Source organism: Asparagus officinalis, unplaced genomic scaffold (genome assembly GCF_001876935.1).
Source record: "Asparagus officinalis unplaced genomic scaffold, Aspof.V1 AsparagusV1_Un983, whole genome shotgun sequence".
NCBI classification, from domain to species: domain Eukaryota; kingdom Viridiplantae; phylum Streptophyta; class Magnoliopsida; order Asparagales; family Asparagaceae; genus Asparagus; species Asparagus officinalis.
Genome location: NW_017973242.1, coordinates 1 through 13492, shown reverse-complemented (window position 1 = coordinate 13492; position 13492 = coordinate 1). Strand labels below are relative to the sequence as shown.

Genomic DNA, 13492 nt, shown 5'->3' with positions numbered 1-13492 from the left:
CTGTTGCTTTTAATCTTGTTTAGGTTTTGGGTCTGATGACGATTACTGTTTGTTTTAGATGAGTTTTATTGTAGCTAGAAATTTATGCACCGTAAAAACAATATATTTGGGTTTAAATGAGGAACAAGCAGCATAAATTCACTTCTTAACTGTTATCAAGGTAATGTGTTAAATAAGGTATCAATTCTTTCACGCATTTAAATGCCAATATAGACAGGATTCAGATCCTCTCCACTAGAAAAAGAAAGTAGTGGAGGGACCACTACTTAATCACAGCCATTGATTATGCACTAGGTGGTTATGATTTTTTTTCTCTGAGTGCAATACACGGGGGTATAGTGAGCGTTAGATTTAAAATGTACCATAAAATGTACCACAACCACCCACTGGATATTTACTGATTGAGATTGAAGTAGTGATCTCCACTACTTTTTTTGTAATGGAGGGGATCCAAATTGATATAGATAACCTAAGTTTTTTAAGGAAAAAGGCCAGAGCTTGAGATATATTGAGAGCAAACATAACTAGTACTATTGAGGATGGAGGGACGAGAACTAGTTAGAAATTTGCATACGGCCTTCTGCTTTTATGCGTTTATGCAGCTGCAGGTGATCAAGACATAGCTCTATGAGACGTGATGGACCCTTGCTAATATTTTATTTAGTCCGACTCTTTGAGCTGAAAATACCATCATTTCATCAATCCATATTTTAACAGCACTGTTACAAGCTTCCAGCCACATATTTCGTTCTTAGGCAAGGGACCGATGTCGCATATGATCTCCCGGTGGCAAGACCACACAAGTTTGATCGCTTCAGGGGTTCCAATTCCCGCACCTCTCGGATCTCCAGCAGGCCCAAACCTGCAGCGTCGGTGCAATCAATATACAACATCAGTTTTATCAAAATATCGTATCAGTGCAGTTGCTAACTGTAAAATGTGCGATGAGGCACGTGTCAGTGTTGCTCCTTCATTGCTATATGGTTGTTTATACTTCCTATCTGATTTTCAATATAGGATCCTCTATAGGATATCCCCACACACACACCCTAAAAAAACTGAAAATTGAAATCTTAACGATGGTTGAATACATATTCTACTAACCAGTGATTTTGGGGAGCTCCTGTTGTCCTTGCTCTCATACCAGCATATGTCGTCCCATTCACAGATCTCCCAAGAACTTCCTGGTGGAGATTGAAAGAATAAAACAAAAGAATTGCCTTTAGGTCATTCAACTTATTTGTTTGTTTTGAGGGAAATTTTGTTGGAAAAAGGGATTTCTGTCTCAGAAATCCTCTCTTAGCTGGTGGGATTTTGGAGAGGAGAAAAACAGACCCTACATTTGGCTTTGCTTACAGCCAAACGAAAAGCAAAATTTGGGAAAGTTCAGAGCTTTGGAGAATTCAGACCTCATCCGAATTCTAAAACCCCTACTTTCTCAGCCAAACAGCTCCTTAGATTTTATCAATGAATAGATGTGAAAATAGAGTGCAAAATAAACCGTGCTCAAGATTTTCAGTGATCTTGCCTGCAAGAATAATTGATCGTTCGATACAACTGCAGCAGTTAGATGAGCATGCATCCTCTCACAAGCATCCAAAACCATGTTAAGTTGATCTTGCTTGTACTGTGTAACAATCTGCCAAAGATACAAATTAGTGGAAGAAATAATAGTAGAGGATGCTATGATATATATAAATTAAATATCTTCATGATCTCAAACATGTTATCTTGGTGAAAAATATCTGAATGTAGAATTATCTCTTTCTTATACCTAACTCATGCATGAGATCTTACCTCACAAACCTATTTGGGATATAAATGAATAACATAATATGAATCGCTTATAAGTTCACCCTAGAAGATCATCGATTGGAATTAAGAGACCGGGAAAAAAAATTCATCTTCAACCATATTTTCAAGTAGAGACTAAGCACACTTCTTTCCCACTAAGAAGCACTACGGTGCACTTCGCCAATATTATGTATAAAACTGTCTTTTACAAGTCAGTACTTTACCTGGAAGGGGCCAAAAATTTCTTTTGTCACCAAAGCAAAATTGTTTTCTTTGAGGATCTCCTCAATGGGAACAAAAACAGCCGTAGGTTGCATAGCTCCATATATTTTTGGAATAGAATGATCTATTAATGGTTCTCCGCCAAAGAGTAACTTTGATCCTGGAATCTGAAGTAGGTTATTGATGTGTTCCATCATGCTTTCTGTTGTAACCTGTGGGTTTTGAAATTTGTCAGATGATAAGAGTCATAAGACTGTAAATCTCAATAGTGGATTTCCAAGAAGAGTGCATTTAATATTCTAGACATAGAGAGAGGATCCCGGGAAATTATATTTGTTGTCTTCAAAGGATTACTATTTTTTGTCTGTCATTTGAACGTACCTCTCCTCTAGGATTTTCACTAACCTCCCTATTTTCTTTATAGAATAGTATAGATGCGGGAGATATTGGAAGGATTTGTAGATAAGACGGTGGAACTAAACCCCATAAATTTCATAATTCTTAATTACATTATCCACCAGAAGAGGGTTCAATAAAATAAAAGCAACTGCAAGCATTGTGTAAGATCAAGCAACCTACAATGAGGCAAGGCATAGAATTGGTAACAAAAATAAAGCTAAGGAAAGTTGACAAATTTCTTTATAGAAACTCTTAACGGTGATTAATGGCGAATAACATGCACTGTGAAAGCAACTTTGTGCTATTACTAGGTCATTTATTTCCCCAACTCATGTATAAAATCTGTATTGCAATCATTAATCTACTCCTCTATACTTAAGGAGGATCTAAAGAATCAATGTTTATGTCACAGTAATGTCACAGTAAATACTATAGCATGAACAATAAATCACATCGATGTTACTGCTTATGCTACAGTAATTTACTGTGTCGTGAATCAAATCTGCTCCTCCATACTTGAAATTACTATTCATGCTACAGTCAGTTTCTCATAAACAGTAAAGCAAATCAATTATTAAAACTTGCATCCTCCTTTAAGTATAAAGGACTAGATATGATTTTTAAATCAACTGTATTAAAACTTGGATCATTCTTTAAGTATAGAGTAGATATGATTTCTAATTTTAAGCATACAATAATCAAATCAAATGTATTAAAACTTAGCGGAAGGCCAACTTAAAATGCAGTGCTTAAAAAAATAGTGGGCCGTGTTTTGCACGGAGTGCACCCTAGTATATTATGGTGTTGGAACTATCGCCAAGCTTAAGCTTCTAAATTATCTGGTTAACATTCTTCGCTTCTTAAATAAATCTGTACTCCTGAAATGTACTCTTTATCCCCTACGATTATCCTAAATGATGTATCAAATAAATTGGCATGTTAGAAGTAACTGGATATTATAAATCGTTTCTATGACTAGAAATTCATGAGAGGAGTTTATACATAAAAAAGAATAGGTGTCCCATTTTTTTGTTTTGTTATGTCGCTGAAGGTTTTGATCTTTTTAATAATGATAATTGTCCTTTCCAGCTGCTGTAAAAATGTTTCTAAGGAAGCACACATTTAATTTCTTTTTCCACTCCTTTCTTGCAGATTGCAATATACATGTATTAAATCTTTTTTTTTTTTTTGAGGAAAAGGATGGTATGGGCATATTAAATTCAAATATTTTTTGATCATGAAACTTGAAATTTTTAAATATGTCCTGAGAACCTTTTGCTCGAAAAATATAGAGGACTAGGGACGGTTCAATTCGATGTCTACCCTAAAAAGAAAAAAATAAAAATTTAAGCGCATCACCTATTTTATGTTAAATAAGAAAGCTATTATACTCGAAGCGAAATACAGACAACTTACAGTAAGAACAGGGCCTATGGTTAAATCTTGAAGTTTCCTTCTCTCTGCTAGACCTTTCATCATGGAGATGAGTTTAGTTGAATCCCAATTCTGCAAGAAAATTGGCTGTTTATAATGTGCATATAAAGAGGAAGGCTACATGCATTTGCAATTCATTATAGGACAAAATAACCATTCGCCTTAAAGTATAGGTGAACTCTCTAGTTGCCCCAAAAGTATCAATTTGTCCCCCTTAAACCATGTGTACGTGTTCAATGTGTTTATTTTATGAGCCTACAGTAAAATATCTAACAGATTGATGACATGTTAGTGTTTTCTTGCAACCATTGTATCTTTTGCAATCTAAAAAATAATTTTTTAAATTCATAAAAATGGTTAACAAGTGAAAAGTTTCGTGAGAGAGAGAGAGAAAGTGGTTAAAAGTTTTTTTTACTTTAGGGGAAAAGGAGATAAACTGACCAATGTTACTTTATTAAATTTCTAGGCAGTGAAAAGTTGAATATGCCTATAACCATTTTTTCAGTGCAATAGTTCGTGTCACCTACAAATAATGTCAAATATGTATTTGATGGCACCTTACCTAGTAGCATTTATGTGTGGCTTTTTGCATATTAAAGGAAATATAAGGAATAATTGGAGGAAAAATGTTGGTCATGAGCTTTTTTTTATTAATTTTTTTTGCAACCAAATTTCAGGCATAAGAGCGGTCTTGTTTTAAAATGTTCAAATTAGTATCAAATAAAATTAGGGTATTTGACGTGTTGAAGAAGTGTAGCAATATTTATACCTTCTTATCCCCCTTTTCAATTGGGGGCTTAACATTCTTGAAAGGACCAAATAATCCATATAAGCATTTAGCATTAAGAAATACCAAATATTCATGTATGTTTAAGAAGATACAGTAACTGGTTTCTGAAGTCGATAGTAACTTAATGTCGATATCATTCTGATTTGACATGGTAAGTCATAAACAGCTTGGAGTTGCATAGGCCTCTGATGCAAGCATCCCTCCTATGGTCCTACCTAGAAAGATAAAAAGGTTGAGCAAAAATAATGGGGCTTGTATGAGAACTCTAAGTTCAGTTATTTATTCGTGGTTAAAGAGGTAATACATTTCATATGTAAGAAATGTGTATTTGTTTATTGAACTTTGCTTAGTCTTACATTTCACCTATCTTATAGTTTTCATCTCTGATCTGTAGGTTCGCTTCCTGGCACGGTCATTTGCAGTTCCTGGCAACCATCTTGGACAGCAGAGTAATGGCTATCGCTGGCCTTATGGTCCTGTAAGTCTTTACTTTGTTAAGCGCTTAAAGCTAATATGTTCATTAAATTGGCATAAAATGTTAAATATGCATGGGTTTTCTTGGCAATAAAGAATTAGCTTTTGGATGAGTCCTGATTGGGATAGATGACAAAAAGCTATTATGTGTTCAAAGATTGCAGTCTGTGAGAAATATGTCATGGTATACCTAGAAATTGTGGGATCCATCTTGTAAGATAAATTCTATTTATGTGCTTGCCCCACATGCATGCAGTAATTCAATAGCATCTTTCAGGACGCCTTTTTCTCCTTTCATTTTGAGGGTGGAGAAGTCTCAGAGGAAATTAGTTCTCTGATAAGGAATCACATGATGCCATGCTATGGGTCTATTGACTTATGTTGTAGAATGTAGTATTGTTCTTTGCGAATTACACGGTTAACTTACCCAGAGGAATGTCATTGAGGTTTTATGTAATTTCTGATTTGGAGCTGAAACTAAATTATTTCGGTCATGTTGGATTCCAACTCGGATAATTGGATTAGATAATTGTAGTCTACTAAAAGTAAAAACTAAAAAGAGTATAGAAGAGGGTAAGATAGGTATATTAGGGAATATAGTAAGATTAAAAATAACTATTTTGATGCTCCGTTGAACAATAGAAATTGTTCAGCTCTATAAAAGAGGAATCAGAATAATGTAGCCAAACTCTCATCTAAATTTTATTGACGTTATACTTCACGATATGGTTGTGAAAAATATTCACCAACTAAGTCTATGAAATATGTGAAACCCATGTTCCAGAAGGTATCAGCTCCTTCAAGCATATGACGCTTAGTTCACTAGTAGGTTATTGCCTTCTGGTCATCATTTTTTCCAATTTAGTTCGAGTTCATTAACATTGGAAAAGACACTATTTGGCACTTATCGCGAAATAATGACTAAAATATATTCTGGTTGCGAGGTAAATTAGAAAACTTGCATAATAGTAATTATTAATAATGTAGTGTAACTTTGTTATACATCCTGGAAACTCTTATTTTACTCGTGTCTGTGCTAGAGAAACTAAAACATCGATGTTTGTTTTTGTTCTCACAGGTTGCAATTATTACTCCCTTTAACTTTCCTCTGGAGATCCCACTATTGCAGCTGATGGGTGCACTTTACATGGGGAATAAGCCAGTTTTGAAAGTTGATAGCAAGGTAAATACGTATGCTTTTAATATAATGTTATGAGTTAGGACATGTAACAAACACATACAAAGGTAATTAAAATATGAATGATCATCATAAATAACAAAGGCGACTAGGCGTGGGGGTCAAGCACTGAAGCACAGCACTATGCTTTTTTTTATGTCAGAACTTCATTTACTCTATTTTTGTGAGAATTAACTATTTAGCTTGTAAAGTTGAACTGCTGTTATATGTACTATGTTCTTTTCGGGGTTGCAAGAAAAATCTCTTATTGATATGGTAGTAGTGTTGCTGGAGCTTCGCTCCCTCCTACTCTTCTACTCCTCTATACAAATGGGAGAACCCAATGTTCACTATTCATGCTACAGTAGATACCACAGTAGCATTATTACTGTAGCAAACATGAAACTGGGCACTGGGTTCTTTGAAAAATATTACTGTACCACACGTGAATACTGCAGCAGAGGTGAGATACTTTAGCAATTCAAAAAATTACCGAAGCAATTAAAAACCGGGATTACTGTAGCGGAAAAAAAATATATGCCGTGCAAAGCACGGTGTTCACACTAGTTCACCAAAAAAAGAAGAAAGGATGAAGATAAAACAGTGTCCTGTAAAATGTGGTTTTGCTACTCACTGAAGTCTATTAGCATACAAGGAAGTTTTGTTAGTTCTATATACTTGGGGGTTGTAAGCATTTAAATGAAATGCATTACCGCTGCTTTGCTGTTTTCTACTTTGGATGCATTTGACCATCTTATCAGTTCCTTGTTGAGATGGTTTGTTTGTTTCCTCACTTTTTGATTGTATATTATACATTGTTACTACAGGTAAGCATTGTTATGGAGCAGATGCTTCGTTTGCTACATAAGTGTGGGCTGCCTAAGGAGGATGTGGATTTCATCAACTCTGATGGTATAACAATGAACAAGCTTTTAATGGAGGTCTGTTTACTTGATACATCCTACATGCATAATGCCTTTTCTTTTTAGAGGTCTACCTTTTTCTCATATTCCACATGAATAGATCGTATCCAATCCACCCACCTGCCTTATCTTCTGCTTCAAATTATAACAAAGCACTTTGTGCAACTAAGACCTCCTATACTAGAAGAAACCAAGAACCCAGCATCATATAAATTCCTGTTATGGAGAGAAATGTCTTGCATATCATACTTGGTTATGTTATTTCAGCTTACTAATACATTGTTTATTGTCAAGTAGGCTGATTGAAAAGAACACCCTGATTTTCTCCTTAAAGGTTGTTTACTTCACAAAATGTGACTATCTGCACCCAATCATTGAATTACCTCCCTGTGTATTTGAGCGAATTTGATTACTTATTCCAATTCTTGTGGCATTCTCGTCTACCTGGAATAACTAATTTTTTACATGGATTATTTCTTTCAGTAATCCCTCCCATCCTGCCTTCTAATCAATTATGGCTCGATGTATTATTGAGGGAGTTTATATATGTCCCTGGGCTGTATTCACTATAACTCCATCACGTCCTTTAGCCATAGATTTTTGTAGGATAGGAAGTGGGCAGTAGGGAGTTTGGGAGAGGAAAAAAAAATCCGTTTTCTCTATGTTGTCTTGTTGAAATTTCAACGTACACGAAGCCCTTCTTGTGCCATTGTTCTATATAATTTATTTTAGGTAAGCTTAATAACAAAACAAGTGTTTGGGTGCTCTTTCATTTTAATCGACTAAATGTAGTATAGAGATAATACCAGTCATTCGGGTGTGAGGGGTCTAACTAGTTCTGATTTTGTTTTATTTAATAGGCAAAACCACAAATGACTCTCTTTACTGGAAGCTCACGAGTAGCAGAAAAGCTGGCTGCTGATTTGAAAGGGCGGGTTAAATTAGAAGATGCAGGTTTTGGCTGGAAAATCCTGGGTCCAGATGTACAGGAGGTTCTATTCAAATATTTAAATTGGCATTTATATTGTATTGAGCTTTTACAATATTGAAGTTTGCATCCTGCATGGCAGTTTATATTGACCAATTTTAACTTCTTTAGTCGTTTCCTTAACCTCATTTCGATGATAGGTTGAGTATGTAGCATGGGTGTGCGATCAGGATGCCTATGCTTGCAGTGGTCAAAAGTGTTCAGCACAGTCAATGTTATTTATGCATGAGGTATAATATCTATAGCCTATTTTTATATGTTCCATCATAATCATAAAGCACGAAGTGTAGAGTTATCTCACAATTTTGTTGAGTATCGACGTGCTTCTCTTGGCATACAATTTCTGTATGCAAAGAGATATGCTTCTCTTAGATACCTTGTTGCAATGTTTTCTACATTGTATAATGAAGGATAAAATGATCATTTCCCCTTGAAGTATTGGTGAACTCCCAAGTTGCCTCTTAAAATATCAATTTACCTACTTGCCCTTAAACTATATTTATAGTTTCAATGCGGTTATTTTGTGAGTCCACAGTCAAATATTTAACAGATTAATGATGTACTCGTGTTTTTTTGTACATTTCATGAGTTTTTGTCAGTTTATCTCCTTTTCCCCTAAAGTAAAAAAAAACTTTTAACCACTTTCTCTCTCTCTCTCACGAAACTTTTCACTTGTTAACCATTTTTATGAATTTAAAAAATTATTTTTTAGATTGCAAAAGATACAATGGTTGCAAGAAAACACTAACATGTCATCAATCTGTTAGATATTTTACTGTAGGCTCATAAAATAAACACATTGAACACGTACACATGGTTTAAGGGGGACAAATTGATACTTTTGGGGCAACTAGAGAGTTCACCTATACTTTAAGGCGAATGGTTATTTTGTCCTATAATGAATTGCAAATGCATGTAGCCTTCCTCTTTATATGCACATTATAAACAGCCAATTTTCTTGCAGAATTGGGATTCAACTAAACTCATCTCCATGATGAAAGGTCTAGCAGAGAGAAGGAAACTTCAAGATTTAACCATAGGCCCTGTTCTTACTGTAAGTTGTCTGTATTTCGCTTCGAGTATAATAGCTTTCTTATTTAACATAAAATAGGTGATGCGCTTAAATTTTTATTTTTTTCTTTTTAGGGTAGACATCGAATTGAACCGTCCCTAGTCCTCTATATTTTTCGAGCAAAAGGTTCTCAGGACATATTTAAAAATTTCAAGTTTCATGATCAAAATATTGATTTAATATGCCCATCCTTTTCCTCAAAAAAAAAAAAAAAGATTTAATACATGTATATTGCAATCTGCAAGAAAGGAGTGGAAAAAGAAATTAAATGTGTGCTTCCTTAGAAACATTTTTACAGCAGCTGGAAAGGACAATTATCATTATTAAAAAGATCAAAACCTTCAGCGACATAACAAAACAAAAAAATGGGACACCTATTCTTTTTTATGTATAAACTCCTCTCATGAATTTCTAGTCATAGAAACGATTTATAATATCCAGTTACTTCTAACATAAAAAAAAAAAAAAGATTTAATACATGTATATTGCAATCTGCAAGAAAGGAGTGGAAAAAGAAATTAAATGTGTGCTTCCTTAGAAACATTTTTACAGCAGCTGGAAAGGACAATTATCATTATTAAAAAGATCAAAACCTTCAGCGACATAACAAAACAAAAAAATGGGACACCTATTCTTTTTTATGTATAAACTCCTCTCATGAATTTCTAGTCATAGAAACGATTTATAATATCCAGTTACTTCTAACATGCCAATTTATTTGATACATCATTTAGGATAATCGTAGGGGATAAAGAGTAAGGAGTACAGATTTATTTAAGAAGCGAAGAATGTTAACCAGATAATTTAGAAGCTTAAGCTTGGCGATAGTTCCAACACCATAATATACTAGGGTGCACTCCGTGCAAAACACGGCCCACTATTTTTTTAAGCACTGCATTTTAAGTTGGCCTTCCGCTAAGTTTTAATACATTTGATTTGATTATTGTATGCTTAAAATTAGAAATCATATCTACTCTATACTTAAAGAATGATCCAAGTTTTAATACAGTTGATTTAAAAATCATATCTAGTCCTTTATACTTAAAGGAGGATGCAAGTTTTAATAATTGATTTGCTTTTGCTTTACTGTTTATGATACAGTGACTGTAGCATGAATAATAACTTCATATATGGAGGAGCATATTTGATTTACTATTTATGATATAGTAAATTACTGTAGCAACATCGATGTGATTTATTGTTCATGCTATAGTATTTACTGTGACATTACTGTGACATAAACATTGATTCTTTAGATCCTCCTTAAGTATAGAGGAGTAGATTAATGATTGCAATACAGATTTTATACATGAGTTGGGGAAATAAATGACCTAGTAATAGCACAAAGTTGCTTTCACAGTGCATGTTATTCGCCATTAATCACCGTTAAGAGTTTCTATAAAGAAATTTGTCAACTTTCCTTAGCTTTATTTTTGTTACCAATTCTATGCCTTACCTCATTGTAGGTTGCTTGATCTTACACAATGCTTGCAGTTGCTTTTATTTTATTGAACCCTCTTCTGGTGGATAATGTAATTAAGAATTATGAAATTTATGGGGTTTAGTTCCACCGTCTTATCTACAAATCCTTCCAATATCTCCCGCATCTATACTATTCTATAAAGAAAATAGGGAGGTTAGTGAAAATCCTAGAGGAGAGGCACGTTCAAGTGACAGACAAAAAATAGTAATCCTTTGAAGACAACAAATATAATTTCCCGGGATCCTCTCTCTATGTCTAGAATATTAAATGCACTCTTCTTGGAAATCCACTATTGAGATTTACAGTCTTATGACTCTTATCATCTGACAAATTTCAAAACCCACAGGTTACAACAGAAAGCATGATGGAACACATCAATAACCTACTTCAGATTCCAGGATCAAAGTTACTCTTTGGCGGAGAACCATTAATAGATCATTCTATTCCAAAAATATATGGAGCTATGCAACCTACGGCTGTTTTTGTTCCCATTGAGGAGATCCTCAAAGAAAACAATTTTGCTTTGGTGACAAAAGAAATTTTTGGCCCCTTCCAGGTAAAGTACTGACTTGTAAAAGACAGTTTTATACATAATATTGGCGAAGTGCACCGTAGTGCTTCTTAGTGGGAAAGAAGTGTGCTTAGTCTCTACTTGAAAATATGGTTGAAGATGAATTTTTTTTCCCGGTCTCTTAATTCCAATCGATGATCTTCTAGGGTGAACTTATAAGCGATTCATATTATGTTATTCATTTATATCCCAAATAGGTTTGTGAGGTAAGATCTCATGCATGAGTTAGGTATAAGAAAGAGATAATTCTACATTCAGATATTTTTCACCAAGATAACATGTTTGAGATCATGAAGATATTTAATTTATATATATCATAGCATCCTCTACTATTATTTCTTCCACTAATTTGTATCTTTGGCAGATTGTTACACAGTACAAGCAAGATCAACTTAACATGGTTTTGGATGCTTGTGAGAGGATGCATGCTCATCTAACTGCTGCAGTTGTATCGAACGATCAATTATTCTTGCAGGCAAGATCACTGAAAATCTTGAGCACGGTTTATTTTGCACTCTATTTTCACATCTATTCATTGATAAAATCTAAGGAGCTGTTTGGCTGAGAAAGTAGGGGTTTTAGAATTCGGATGAGGTCTGAATTCTCCAAAGCTCTGAACTTTCCCAAATTTTGCTTTTCGTTTGGCTGTAAGCAAAGCCAAATGTAGGGTCTGTTTTTCTCCTCTCCAAAATCCCACCAGCTAAGAGAGGATTTCTGAGACAGAAATCCCTTTTTCCAACAAAATTTCCCTCAAAACAAACAAATAAGTTGAATGACCTAAAGGCAATTCTTTTGTTTTATTCTTTCAATCTCCACCAGGAAGTTCTTGGGAGATCTGTGAATGGGACGACATATGCTGGTATGAGAGCAAGGACAACAGGAGCTCCCCAAAATCACTGGTTAGTAGAATATGTATTCAACCATCGTTAAGATTTCAATTTTCAGTTTTTTTAGGGTGTGTGTGTGGGGATATCCTATAGAGGATCCTATATTGAAAATCAGATAGGAAGTATAAACAACCATATAGCAATGAAGGAGCAACACTGACACGTGCCTCATCGCACATTTTACAGTTAGCAACTGCACTGATACGATATTTTGATAAAACTGATGTTGTATATTGATTGCACCGACGCTGCAGGTTTGGGCCTGCTGGAGATCCGAGAGGTGCGGGAATTGGAACCCCTGAAGCGATCAAACTTGTGTGGTCTTGCCACCGGGAGATCATATGCGACATCGGTCCCTTGCCTAAGAACGAAATATGTGGCTGGAAGCTTGTAACAGTGCTGTTAAAATATGGATTGATGAAATGATGGTATTTTCAGCTCAAAGAGTCGGACTAAATAAAATATTAGCAAGGGTCCATCACGTCTCATAGAGCTATGTCTTGATCACCTGCAGCTGCATAAACGCATAAAAGCAGAAGGCCGTATGCAAATTTCTAACTAGTTCTCGTCCCTCCATCCTCAATAGTACTAGTTATGTTTGCTCTCAATATATCTCAAGCTCTGGCCTTTTTCCTTAAAAAACTTAGGTTATCTATATCAATTTGGATCCCCTCCATTACAAAAAAAGTAGTGGAGATCACTACTTCAATCTCAATCAGTAAATATCCAGTGGGTGGTTGTGGTACATTTTATGGTACATTTTAAATCTAACGCTCACTATACCCCCGTGTATTGCACTCAGAGAAAAAAAATCATAACCACCTAGTGCATAATCAATGGCTGTGATTAAGTAGTGGTCCCTCCACTACTTTCTTTTTCTAGTGGAGAGGATCTGAATCCTGTCTATATTGGCATTTAAATGCGTGAAAGAATTGATACCTTATTTAACACATTACCTTGATAACAGTTAAGAAGTGAATTTATGCTGCTTGTTCCTCATTTAAACCCAAATATATTGTTTTTACGGTGCATAAATTTCTAGCTACAATAAAACTCATCTAAAACAAACAGTAATCGTCATCAGACCCAAAACCTAAACAAGATTAAAAGCAACAGAGAGAGCACGCGGGTGGTCTCACTGTATAGATCGCGCGAGAGCATCGGACGACGCCGTCGACGGCGGAGGATAAAGATCGGTCGCCAGAGACGAGGTTAGGGTTCAGTTCTCGAATACCTCCATTGCTTTCGACCGTCTCCGCCGCCTACGCCACTCAAATC

At 35.1% G+C, this 13492-nt stretch overlaps 2 protein-coding genes across 2 annotated transcripts; one reads left to right on the top strand and one right to left on the bottom strand.

The window, feature by feature from the left end:
- Positions 1-546: 546 nt before the first annotated feature.
- Positions 547-3942, bottom strand: LOC109828299 (probable aldehyde dehydrogenase). Its single transcript, XM_020395327.1, has 5 exons — positions 3832-3942; positions 2019-2228; positions 1529-1639; positions 1105-1184; positions 547-862 (listed from the first exon to the last, which is right to left on the bottom strand). Exons 1-5 carry the CDS (start codon positions 3892-3894, stop codon positions 691-693), a joined length of 636 nt encoding a protein of 211 aa, XP_020250916.1. The 5' UTR covers positions 3895-3942; the 3' UTR covers positions 547-690.
- Positions 3943-4325: 383 nt separating this feature from the next.
- On the top strand, positions 4326-12784 carry LOC109828298 (delta-1-pyrroline-5-carboxylate dehydrogenase 12A1, mitochondrial-like). The gene is made up of 11 exons (XM_020395326.1): positions 4326-4936; positions 5034-5117; positions 6192-6296; positions 7118-7231; positions 8074-8205; positions 8342-8431; positions 9166-9255; positions 11103-11312; positions 11692-11802; positions 12147-12226; positions 12469-12784. The coding sequence occupies exons 3-11, from the start codon at positions 6246-6248 to the stop codon at positions 12638-12640; spliced, it is 1050 nt and encodes a 349-aa protein (XP_020250915.1). The 5' UTR covers positions 4326-4936; positions 5034-5117; positions 6192-6245; the 3' UTR covers positions 12641-12784.
- Positions 12785-13492: the final 708 nt, after the last annotated feature.